The sequence below is a fragment of the Lutjanus erythropterus genome, chromosome 6 (genome assembly GCF_056507025.1).
Source record: "Lutjanus erythropterus isolate fLutEry1 chromosome 6, fLutEry1.hap2, whole genome shotgun sequence".
In the NCBI taxonomy this organism is placed as follows: Eukaryota; Metazoa; Chordata; class Actinopteri; order Lutjaniformes; family Lutjanidae; genus Lutjanus; species Lutjanus erythropterus.
This window is the reverse complement of record NC_139322.1, coordinates 23641299-23655136: the sequence shown is the minus strand read 5'-3', so window position 1 is coordinate 23655136 and position 13838 is coordinate 23641299. Positions and strand designations below refer to the sequence as shown.

Sequence of the window (13838 nt, the reverse complement as noted above, 5' to 3'; positions counted from 1 at the left end):
TAATTACGCTAATACCCAGCATGCTCATGTTAAATAGAGCTGTCTATCATAATTTAGATGACTCATCAGTCTCAGCGTATCCTAATTGATGTCTTATACAATGCTTAAGTAACCCACCCCACCACCAACAAGTATATCATGTTGGCTTCGTCATACTAACAGTGGAGGCTACACACTGTATGATTACATAAGAAACAGTTATACAATGTTCTGCCGTGAAAATGGCGTCGGCAGGTTGTCAGCACTCACCGAGGCCAGCTTGTCAAAGCGGGCGAACAGCTCGTTCAGTGTCATGACCAGCTCCTGGGCCGTGCACTGAGACGCCAGGCTGGTGAAGCCCTCGATGTCTGCGAACAGTATGCTGATGGTGGAGGTGGCGAGGGTGAGGGGAAACAGTCAGAGAGGAAAAGGAAGACAAAGAAGAGAGAGAATGAGATCAATCAATAAAGTCCAGGGTTAGTTAGCATGGTCTAACGCCTCCCTCCCACCCTCCTCACTGTCCAGCTGCCCTGTGAGCAGGGGAGGGAGGGAGGCAGACATTTGTTCAGCTCTGGCTCTCATCATCTAGGCCAATGTAGGTCACCTCCTCCAGCCCCGTCCCTCTGAGAACACCACCCCCCGTCCCCCTGTCTGCATGCCTTTCATTGCTAACTTTTGATAGTAATGAAAGGCCAGGATAAACAACACCACGGACACGGTGACTTCCAGCTGGAAGCGACAGATGGCGCTGTTGGTCCCATGAGGTCATGCACTGGGGGAGAAGTGGCCCTTAATTACAGCAGTCCAGAGCCTGTCTGCATCTCCCACCCTGAGCAAAGGCTGCGAGCCATGATGCAATGGCTTATCTGTAAAGGGTCAGTTCACACAAATTACAAACAAACAGATTTTCTCACTTGACCCAAAGGGTGTCCAGCCTAATTTCTGCATGCAGTGTTTGTTTTATTTACCAAGTTTTGAGTGTTGAGTCACTATGTTTTGACTGATACAGGTCATGTAAACACCATATTCTATTTGGATATTTTGAATTAGGCTTTATTCTGAATTTATTTCTCTCTGAGACATGTACAGTGTGCGGATATTATTCTGCTGTTAGGAGCATTTTTTGGATGTGCATACAGCACATTTGCACCTACCTTCAAATATTATGAAAGACTTGAATATCAACAGGTTTTTGGAAATGTGTAAATATTGCAAGAAGTTGGCTGAAAGAATCAAAGAGGAAGGCTTTGTTCTCACAGTCGAATATCTTAACCACCAGTGGAAAACTTTTTGATGCAAAGAAACAAAATTGTCCATACTCAGAGTATGCATGGCTGCAAATAAACAGGATTATTAGTGGAATATTCATTTCCCTTAGCCATATAAACAGCTTCATAAAAATACTGTCTTTTTCATAATACTGAATAACACTGAGTATTTTGTGCATATTAACATAGTCATGGTGAGCAGTTTTTATTGGAACTACTTTCTATCATAAAAATAGAATGAATGAATTGTTTCTGAAGGGATAACATTTTAATGAGGAATTATAAATAAGGGGAATCCTAAATATATTTTTTATCTATATTAAATTTCATGTGACAACATGCACCAATGAGAGAAGGTGAAATGAGTGGTTGGTAAACCAGTTTTAGCTCCTGTTTTTTAGCTGCGTCACAGAGCAATGCCACAGTATCGCAGGCTGTAAAGGTTACAATTCGAGTCTCAAAATCACCACAGCAGACCAGGACAGAGATGATCTGTAGTGAGATTTTATACCTGAACAATGAGCAGCACATCTTCTTTTACTTTCTCTGATTGTGTGGAAATCTGATGTTTTCACATCATAGAAGGCGAAGAAAGGTACTAAAAATGTGAGTCTTACTGGTAAAACAAATTATATATCGGAGTTTAGCGTGGTGCTGAACTGAAAAAAAAAGGAACAAATCGTCAAAGCATCATATTGAACAGCCAAATCTGATTCAACTGACAAAATTCAACATCAGGTATAGGCCTAGTTTTAACTTAAAGATAATATATAGATTAACATTTAAGGGTGTATGAACTGACCATAATTCCAGGTACAGGCCTGTTTTGCAAACATTAGTGATGTAAAAATGCCTTCAACAGGACCAAAAAACATTAATAACTTAGATTTAGTTGTTGTCTGGTGTTAAGAGCTTTTTACAAAGTGACCTGTGCATCAATTTGGGATAAAAACTCTTGTGTTACATTTGGGTAATGGATTGCTCCTGTAAGTTTCCAACTCGGTCATGTTGCAACAGATTATTCTACTAAGTGCATCACCTGCACCTATTTGGGTCACCTCTGACAGGAGATCTCTGCTGCAGCCTCGTTTCACTGTCTCCTAACACCATCACCAGTACTGGCTGGGCTCAACAGTAGGCTAATGGACGGAGAGTTTCAATCACCTGTTAGTCCTCATTTATTCCCACTCGGGAGGTGAAATCCAGTGGTGAGGGCTGAGACAGGGGGCCAGTAAACTTGAGGTCTGCCTCCTATCATTTGCTACATAGAGAGCACAGCAGTGTGCTTAAGTCAATATCGTTACTGCAGCCGCTGCTGTCAGTGTCAATAAACAACAACATGCATAATACATGCTGTCAGGGAAATAGCTGTTGGAGTGACTCTGTAACTGACACATCAGTCAGCGGAGTGAGGTCAAACCCACTGGTGCTAGCTGTATAGAGATGCAGACAAGCTCTCTGACATCCTCCAGAGTATGTGTCAGTGCAGTGCAGCTGTGTGGAAGCACGCACATGTATTTATCTGTATTTACCTAACATTGTCGTGTTTTTGGATGTAGATCTTGTGGAACATCATATCTTCCTTCTTGGCATTGATATCAGCCTTCATCTCCATGGCAACGTGCCTTGGCAGCACTGACAGCAGTAGGCGCTCCTGAGAGAGAGACGGTGAGAGAGAAATTAAAGAAAGAAAGACAGAGAGGGAGAGAGAGAGACCATTCATTTTCATCAGTTTCTACAGTTAAGAATGCTCAATGAGTCACCCTGCTTCATTGGCATCTGCGTGGGAATGTGTTAGTCAAATAGAGAGGAGAGGAGATACGTGTTATACTTCAGAACATATTGTTGACCTCAAAACTGAGACACACACAAAAAAAAAAAAACAGACCAGAAAATGGAGACACCCATTTGTTGCTCTTTGCATGTGTGTTTAGTTTTCCTTCAGGGCGCATGCACGACTGCTTCCCTTATTTATTTGAAGCATGCATGTGTCTGTGTGCATGTGTGTCAGTGCAAATATGTATGCATGTGTGCATCTATGGGTACCTGCTGCTGGTTTTCCCTCTGCAGGTGCAGTCTGGCCTGGATATATCCTCTCGTCTCCTGGAAGGCTTGTCTCTGGGAGACCTCAGCAGGGTAGTGAGTACAGATCCCGATCATGTTCGTGCACAGGAAGATCAGCACGTTGGCACCGATCTGAAAACACACACACACACACACAAACATGACACAGAGGGAGTCACGACACCAGAATTTTACATTTCAATAAAAATCTAGTATTAAAAAAGGTAACACTTCATTTGAAGGAGTGTGCATAAAACTGCCATTAAACTGTCATAAGCATGTCACCATGGTTCTGTTTGGACTTTTCATAAGGATGTCATTAAATGTAATCAGGCCAGTTTGACATCAGTACTAAGGTGATTTATCTTACTAAGTTATCTGGAGTTAGCTCATAAAACATTCACAGGTTATGTTGTCTTGGTTCATATTAAACTGTCACAAGAAGCATATCTCAAACAATGTCAACTTTACATTAAGGACAACAGTCATAAACATTAATAGACTCCTCCATGTTTATTACAGGTGTCATGATGTTGTTATGACAGTGTAATGACAATCTTATGCAGACCCCTTCAAATACAGTGCAACCAAAAATGACATTCAATACCTCTTTCGATTCCACAGCAAAAGACACAAATGGAAAAATATTTTTCTTTTTTAAATTAACCTGCACACAATGCTGGTACTGAAAAAGTAACTGAACACTGTCTGATTTTGTTACAAGACAAATTTCAGGCAGTACAACAAAGACTGAACTGAGGTCTTGAATGAGCACTCTGATCATTTGTTTTTAAATTTAAAAAAAAAATTTAATTTACTTTTAAAACTATAATTAACCGATGCAATGATTAATTGATGAGTTCATCAACTATTAAATTATTCACCAACCATTTTGATAACAAAACAAATGATTTTGAGGCATTTATAAAGAAAAAAAAGTCTTATTTCAATTTCTCAAATGTGAATATTTTCTGGTTTCTTTGCCCCTCCACAACAAAACAAGACATTTGAGGACGTCATCTTGGGCTTTGAGAAGCAGTGATCGATATTTTTCACCATTTTTTGACATTTCGTAGACCAAACAGCAAATCAGTTAATCAAGAAAATAATCAACAGATCGATCAACAATGGAAATGACGATTACTTTCAGAACTATTTTAAATATGCTGTATGAAGGTTTTGAATTATTGATTCTTTTGACAACCTTAGTAAAAAGGGAAAAAAAAGCATGATAGTCCTACCAAACATACACATGTCACATAACAAGAATACAGTGAACTCTGCCTGACCTGGGAGAGGTCAATAAATGAAATTGATAACACTCTGTGTCATAGGATTTACTGCAAGGAGAAAAATTCCTCAAACATCTGAGGAGCCATTAGATGTGATCTGGTTAGAGATGATGAGCGTGGCCTTGTGGTTGCTCTGCGAGAGGACATTCTCCCAGCGTTGCGCTCTGAGCAGCGGATAAGAAGCCCAGTTCGACGTGATGCATGACTGTGAACACGTGAAGACTGTCACTCCAGTTTTTTACTCCTTGAGCTCGAAGTTAAAATTGTGACTATAACGTGAGTGTGGAATTCATTCAAAAGGAGGAAAAGACAGATTTGTCCTGCACGTAAAAATGACTTTTTGAAAACGAAAAACACATGACATAAGCCTGCAAATTGAGCGATTTACAGCAGCATAGAGCTGAACACCACAGAACTTTTCATGCAGCTGGTGGTGTATTTGTATTCTATGTAGAAGACACCGGGGGCAATTGTAATGCACTTAGTTACTCTGACCAGAAACAAGCTAGAGTGAAGACACTTACTCTGCACGTGCTCAGTAGGATTTTGTCTGTGGAAAAAGAGCAACTCTGCAGAAGTTATCAACAATCTTTAACATGAACAAACTATGCTAATACATGTGCTGCTAGCTAGCATATGAGATTTTATCATGGCTGCCAGATTGTGGGTACTTGTAAAACTGTGTGTGGCATGTCTTTTTGTTAGAAAATAAACAGATTTCAGTAAAAATGTAGAATTGGTTCTGAGATCAAATGATTAAATTCAAGTTACCACTGTAACTCACTTTCACTAGTTGCCTGGTCTTCTACAAAAATAGAAAGATGATTTTTGCTTTCAATGCATATGATGCTTGACATCTAAAAGAATTTAAACCTTTATCATTAGATACCAAGCAGTAATGTGATTACTTTCAGGCGTGCTTTTATTTGAGATCCAGAGGGTTAATGAGACTTATTTTCACTGTTACAACTGCCCACTGTACAATCTGAGTTCCTGCATGAAATTTAATAATAATCTTATCCATATTACTGAAAATATATAAAATATATTAAAATTTTGCACTTATGTATGTTTCCTATACAAAAGATGTCTAGTTTATTTCAAGTTGTGTCAGTTATGGAGGAAAATGTAAAAAATGTTAGAGTTGCCCCTGGTGTCCCCTACAGCTTTAGTTAAAGGTGACAAACAGAAATGTAACTTTCTAGTGTGTACCCAGTGGCGTGAGGTATGTTGGCTTGAACAATGACGCTCTAAGAATGCAGAGGCACAAACTGTGAACCAGCATTATCTGTGGCTTGAGCAAATGAAGTTCAGATATAGTGTACAGTTAGCTTTGCTGGGTCATCGACCTTAAAAGCATTCCTCCATGCCGCTCAGGCCGCATTCTGTGTGTGCCTGTGTGTTTTTGGATGTGTGTGTGTGGTAAGCCAGCGTGTAAGTCTGTTAGTGATTTCTCTTCTCACTCGTCCACAGCCAAGACTGAACATCAGAAATGGAGCCTTGAGCTCTGGACTTCCCCTCCACTCATAAACACACAGGCACACACACATACACACACACACAACCACACACACACACATCCTCTACATGCTCAGAAACACACTCCAGCCTGGGAAAGTCACTTGACCCCTGACCAGAGCACAGAGTGTTTCCTCTGACGATGATATCATCAATAATGAGAAAAAGACATGCAGGCGCAGTACAGACATGAAGGCTGAATCTCAATTAGTCTTAATAACCACATTATGACAAAACTGGAGGATGTGAAAAATCTCATCATCAGTACTAGTATTTCTGAGACACGGCTGGTATGTTGCCAAACCAGTGTGTCCTTGTGTGTGTGTTTGTCATGTATGTTTACGAGAAGAGAGATGGAGAGCTGGAGATAGAGGATGGTTATCTGTGCACATGCATGCACTGCATATTTTCATGAATGTGTCCTTTTACAATGAAATTAGCCTCCTCAACTGCTCAGGGATGTCCATGTTACCAGCTGAAACTGGTCTTTTTCTGGGACTGTTGTGGTCTCAGGTTTAAAGCTTTAAGACACTGGTATTGTATGAAACTAGAAGATCTAAGGTGGTATCAAAGTAATTTGTTAGGAAGGGGGCTAATAACGCTCCAAACTTTTGGCGAGGATAAAACTGGCATGACAAGTTTCAAAACGGTCCCCGTAAAACCCCATGTAGTTTACGGGAAAAAAGTTTTTTGGGTGCAGTATAAATGTGTTATTTTCTCCTCTTCTATTTAAATATTCTGGCATACCAGAGTCCCTAAAACGTATTGGAATTGCATAATTTGGAATGACTAGGCTTACAGAAATCTCCAAATGTCAAATGTTTTTGATACCAAATCAGAGAAATATTTTTTCTATGGCGTTCATCATGTCTTGATGTCTTAATGCGGTATTTTGGATTTGTGACCATCTTTATCAATTCTTCAGGGGTCAAACATGGTTAGTTTTTTCCCCCACTTTCAGTAATAAATGCCCTAATACAAATGTTTTGAATTTTTGAATAGGTACCTACAGGTATCTGTACTACTAGAAAAACTTGAAAAACATGCTGCATCTCAAACTAATCATCAGGTTCCCAACTTTCAGATGATGTATACCACTTTTATGTGGTATGTACTGTTGACCCACTAAGACCCCCCATCACTCTCTATAAATAATAAAAAAGGTATGTGGTAGAGAGGGAAGGTGTGGAAGAGGCTGCAGCAGCTACACATTGATCAAAACCCCCAACAAATGTGGACCAAAACTCAAACTTGTGTGGAGTGATGGTAGTCTTTCTACCATGATCCCAAGATGAGGTTTACACTGTATACACAAGAACTTGCCCCAGTGTTGTCACAACAGGACAGAGACAATATAACAACTTGTGCTTTAAAGAGAACACCATTACCACAAGACAGAGGAATGCAAATCCAGAAGATAGAAACTTGGAGGTAGCTTCCTATTCTACCTGAAAACAAATGGCCAAACTAGATGAGAAGCATAGCAGGAAGCAAAAATAAACACTGATGATTCGCAGGTGCAGAAACAAACATGTTTTTGATGTACTGGGTAAAATACCAAATCCCTGATGTAGCTGATGCAGGCAGAGAGCAACAGCATTATTCAAGAACTAACAACACAACATCCAAAATGCATACTTTTTTATTTGTGAAGGATGTAGATGCAGGTTTTGAGAAAAGAACAAGAAGCACTTTTCCCTGACCTCCATGATGCCGGATGACAGAGAATTGTTGATGCCAACCGCCAGTCAGCTCTCAAAGATCCAGATCAAAGCTGTCAAGGAGACACTTCATCATCGGGCTACTGAAGATCAGGTGTGAGGACCTACAAAGAAACCCCACACTAGTTCTGTCCATGACTGGCTGAGCAATTGTTCTCTAAGTGCAACACTGCACCACCGTTCAATTAATGATCAGCCTATTGTGTTCATAAATCATTGACAGGCAAGGACTTCCTGATTAGTCCTGCATCGTAATGTTACAGACCACCAATGGAGTCCTGACACCAAAATCTTGAGGGGCTCGGATAGAACCTGATCGCATTAATCCTGAACAGATGGCTCTGGACAGAGTGAGCCAGATAACATAGTTAAGTGGCCTGTCTGAGATACGGGGCCACCTGCAGTTCCCAGGACCACGCTTCTCAGTAAAGCACTCAATTTACATTCAGCCAATACAGTGTCCCATGTGAGTGCGCTCAGATTTCAATCCAAGTAAAGACATTTCTATCAAATTGATTTTGATAGTTTGGCAACAAACGGAGTGCGCTTTAACGCAGATTAGGAGGTCCCACATTCGGGATTTAGCGTGTTTTTGTTGAACAAGCGGTGGCATGCATACACATTTATTTGCAAATGTTATGCAAATGCAAGCGCAGCATCTATTGAAACCTTGCAAAAGCCCACAAATATCAGCAGGTGCGGTGTATTAGTAGAGCCGAACAACAAGCTGAGCACATCTTGAATGACGGCTCAATATAACAGCTGGATGGCTCTGAATAAGTGAAACTAAAGTGTGGGGAAACATGACGAACAAAGGTTGTATTAATGCCAAGTTATGCTTAGTCACCACACAGTCTGGAGATTAGAGGCAGCAACATTCACAGAGGCTTTTGAATAAATCTTGTGTGTGTGAGCTATGCATGTGAGTGTGTGTGACTCCTTTTGGACTGGCAGCTCTTTGATCCTGAAGCTTGTGTCTGCTGCTGCACTTATATCACCCAGGCATGCAAATCTAGCACAGACCCATGGCCACTCTGACACTCCCCTCTCCAAACAGCGAAGTAGTCTAGGCTTCTCCTCATTAGCACGGTGCCGCTCTCTTTATAACCACTAAGCTAGACTTAAGAGTATCTCCCACTGATGTCTCCTGACCATTCTTCCTGCAGAGTTCTGGCTCTCTAAGACGAGGCCGCGCACCACATTTACTTAAGCAGGAACCTCTTGGCGGTGGAGTTAAAAGGAGTCCAAACATTGGCTTATAAGGTGCGGCTCCCAGCAAGGTGCTTTATAAAGTAAGGCAGATGGATAACATGCTAAAGAACAAATGAAGGAAGGGGATGGAAAGGATTTAGACTTGGCAAACACACAGCAAACCCATTCTGTGTTTAATAATATCCCACTGGACAATTCCCTCGCAAACAAGCATTGGAATGAACATGAGCATAAACCAAGTTTTCATAGTATTATTGGTATCATCATCCATTCATTCAGACCTGAACTGAATACAACAGCTGTTCCATTGATCAAAAAGGGATGTTTAGCTTATATTTAGGCCTCCTGCATGGTTGTAACTTTGTAAATGTTACTTTCATTCTTCAGAAGATCAATGTGTAGGATTGTGAACCAATCGTAATGTCTCCCATTGCTTTGTGCACTACCATTCTGAAGCCTCAAGTTTGGCACATTGGTTTTTTGCAACCAGAGCACGTACAGTACAGACAAGAGCATGGAGCTGCTGGGTGGCATACTGTCATTTGGGTGGTACTTGGTTTTTGGCATTCCCATTAAGCAGGAAATAATGGTGGCCTGCCTGATCAAAATTTTTTTGCAGCTAAACAGTCATTAAAATATGTTATGTATGTTATGTAAGAAAGAAATAGACAAAGTAGTATCAGAATATTGATCCATATTTGATCAACACTTCCTAGTTTGATGGTTTGATCTGAGTCTCTTGAGCCCTGCCAATCACACAGTAGCCACGCCCTAAAGCAGGCCCTGCTCTATGGTCTATTTTTACTTTAAGTTGGACCATAATCTACAACATGCTGTATTGAATAAGATTTGAAACTAGCAATTGAGAGCACAAACTCATTAGCAAACTGTTTACTGAGGTCATTAATGAAGTGAAAAGTCAGGTCATCAGAGTACATATAATCTGAATCTGAGTCAGTGCAGTTGCCCCCTGCTGACCATTAGAAAGAAAGCAGGTTTAAGGCACGTCTCTATTGGCTTCACTAGGTCAGTGAGATTGCAGAATTGCTGACACTTGCCCTTCAAACGTGTAGGAAAACCTATGATGGCCATGAAACTCACATGAAATTGTGAAAGGTCCTATCTAGAGCCAGTGTTTGGTCCCACTGTTGATATAAATGGTAACAAAAACACACGATTCTTATTTTCTGGTGATTATACAGTAATGAAGACATACTTGTGAATATTATGTTCCATTTCTGTCAATAAATTCACCTAAATCTTACACACTGGACCTTTAACTGTACAGTGTCACCTGCGGTAATGACTCTAATCTCAGCCAACTGGTAGTTTCTGAGTTCTTGGGCACTTGTTTTTACTCTTTACACATTTTATACTTTTTTATACTCGTTATGCATATTGATGTACCCAGTTCTTGAATCAGTATTAGTACTGACCCTTTTTTATTGTATTGCCTAGTTTTCCCTTATTTATTATCCTTCTTCTATCCCTTTATATCTCTGCTACTGTGAAATTAAAATTTCCTCACAGGTTAAATGAAGAGCTACCCACCTACCTACCTACCCTCCAAGTAGGTTCAGCGATGGTGACTGTTGAAGAATTGCCCGTGGACAAAGCTGAGGTGATCACATGTCAATTAATTTGTAACTAATATTAACTCCTATGACAAAACAGTGACAGGAGGTAAACTAAGAGCTGATATGACACACTGTCACTTATTGGATAAAGCCATTGTCCACATAATCAATGTTTGGATTTACACAGGGGTATTTGAAAAGGCCTGCAATGAAAGATAAGTTCAGATATCCCACCAACCCTGAGCTCCACTAAAGCCAAAGTTTAAACTTTAAAAGGCCACAATCCCATAAGTCAACACACAGGCTCTGGGGACACTGACTGCTGTTGACATGGGGGCTAGTCTCCAGTACATGACCTTTGATAGGCATCTGGAGCTTTTAAAATGTCTTACAGAGACAAACGTCAAAGTGCAGTCATACACTGCTGATCACAGCCTGAAAAGATAACATGTGGTACCACAGTGGTAAAAATAGACAATACTATGAGACTTTGTTGCACCAGGCGGGATCTAAACGGGGTTACTATAATGTGTAATTACTGACACAAGGAAGAAGCCATTCCTTATAAAGATAAATGTTGCAGAGGGGTGGGGGTGCCTGTCTTTGCTTTGCCATCTTGGGTCTCTGCCATCTGGACTCAGAGCTCTGTTTTCGTCATGGCTTGGGCCAAACCAAAATTGGTCTCAGGCGACCAGTGAGGCCACAAAGTAAGCGCTGAAGAAAATTCCACGCAGCTAAATAGAGCTGGACCCAGGCCGCACATCTGTCAGAAAATCATATCCTGAATTAATAGTTGCATATAACTGTTGTCCAAACATGAGGAAAATCTCCCAGCAATCCTGGAATTACTGGCTAAAACAAAGTGCAACCACCCACTAAAGCTACCCACTCAATTTTTCTAATTTGACCGACAAATTTTTCCTCAAATCAAAGGATCACAATGCTCATTTGTCCTTCTGCTTCAATATCTCGACCTTAAATTTAGTCAACAGTTCCAATAAGGACAATATGCATCTGACTGGCCCTGATTTGAACACTTTTTTTTTCTTATACCTATAAAAGCCTGCGGACAGAAACCAGTAACAGACACATGGTTGTGAATAGACAACTTTTGGTAAAACAGTACACAGATAAGAGACATTCTTGGTTGTTGTCATCTGAGAGCCTTGAGCAAAGCCACTCCCTAAAACAAAGCAGGAGGGTAACAAGAGCCCACATTTTAGCTGTCCTTTTACTTTCCTGTGGTTCACTTCACTTGGCTGAGTTATACCACGTAGCATCCCGACATAAGGACTGTGCATGACCTTGTGCTACTGCTTCAACCAATGTCCATTCTGCTTTTACTTTACAAGTCACAAGGGAAGTCTTTAAATAGCTTGTTTTGTCCGACCAACAGTTCAAAACCCAAATATATTCAGCTCACTAGAGCTGCAACTAATGATTATTTTCACTGTGGATTATTCTGCTGATTATTTTCACAATTGATCAATCAATCCTTTAGTATAGAAAATGTAAAAAAAAAATGTGAAAAATGGTTAGCACAATTTCCCAGAGCCCAAAGTGATGTCTTTCAAATTGTTTCTTTTGTCCAAACTCTCATTAACTATCACAAGTGACAAAGAAAAGCAGCAAATCCTAACTGTTAAGAAGTTAGAACCAGCAACTATTTGACTTTTTTGCTTGAAAATGATTGAAACAATTAATCAGTTATCAAAATTGTTGCCAATCATTTTCTTTCAAAAATAATTATAATAATAATAATAATTATTATTATTATTTACTTCCCTTATATTTATTTTCAGTGTTTGGTCACTGATTTCTATATCTTGTCATTATTATTATCATTCATTTAATTTATTGTTAGCTGTATAGCATTGTCCATGATGCAGCTTAGATTTAGTTTAGACATTTAGTCAGAAATAACTATAACTCTGTTTACACCTGGTATTAACATGTGTCATGGGTGGTCTGAGTACAAGGTTTGAATGCCTCCAACACACATTGAAGACACATTTAAGATCTGATCACTTACATCCCATCTGGAGGTGGTCTGGGCTGCATGTGACCACATTCTTTAAGCAATGTGTACACAATGTGTCCAGAGCTACACTGAAAGACCAGCTACTCAAGTGACATGCTGTCAGCTGGTACTACTGTTGGACAGCCAGATAGAAACAACACATTTGTTCTGGGTGCATGTTCATACCAGGTGTAAACAGTCTCTTTCTATATAAATAGATTAATATTTTTATGTAGACTGTACAAGTAGGATATTATTATATTAATGGGAATAATAGTAGTATCAGTAGAAGCATTAGTGATAGCATCAACAGGTGTTGTTTACTCACTGTTCTTCCTAATTCCTCATTTGAGTTATGATTCAATCGACCAAAGGTCTTAATTAATACATATTAGTGTTAAATGCATCATTGTATTAGATGGGCATTAAATTCAAAGCTGTCACAATGAGGGCTGATGAGTAAACCAGTGTTTGTCAGTGGTCTTGGCTGCTCAGTGGTCCGGGGTCAGTATCTGGCTGGACAGACAGAGGGGGAGGGTGGGGGAGGAGTGGGCAGGGCTGGATATACACAACACTCTCCTCCTCCCAGCTGTGTCCTCACTAACCCCTCACTTCCTGCCCACTCACACCCTCACAGACACAGCTGCAATTACAGCACGGCGGCTGCAAGAACACAAGATTTGGTTAATTAGCTTAACAAACCAACCAACCAGACCCGTTCATTCACTCCTCTGCTGGCTCCTCTCACTGATCCACACTGTGTGAGGGAGTCCAGACCTTGAACTGTGTGACTGTGAGCTAAACATCCAGGAATTCCCATTTCAGCTGCTATTGCCTCCATGTCCTTTTAAGCACAATGTACAACATGAACCAAAGGCCACCATTAGACTTAGACAGAGACCAAACATTAAGAATATTAAGTAGGCCTGTGCTGTATACCGGTTTGTACCGAAAACCGGTCTTTATTTTTGATATGATATTAATTTTTCATATACCGCTATACTGGTGAATAGCCCAAACAACATCCGGAACATGCGCGGCGGGAAAGTGTTTCAGCGGGGACCCATTTCACTGCTATACACCAACACTACAGGCCTGCTTGCTCGAGCGTGTGCTCTAGGGATGTTCCTGGCGACTAAATTCCCTGTCGATTAAACGCAAAATTTAATTTAGACTAGTCTAACACT

At 40.4% G+C, this 13838-nt stretch overlaps 1 protein-coding gene across 1 annotated transcript in view; it reads right to left on the bottom strand.

Annotated features, from left to right (window-relative positions):
* Nucleotides 1–13838, bottom strand: part of LOC146325324 (adenylate cyclase type 6-like) — a 55884-nt gene that overhangs the window by 17856 nt on the left and 24190 nt on the right. The window contains exons 4-6 of the mRNA XM_084721262.1: nt 3294–3443; nt 2780–2901; nt 250–361 (exon numbers count right to left, since the gene is read on the bottom strand). Coding sequence (XP_084577388.1) covers nt 250–361; nt 2780–2901; nt 3294–3443 — 384 coding nt within the window. The remainder of the gene's footprint in view (nt 1–249; nt 362–2779; nt 2902–3293; nt 3444–13838) is intronic.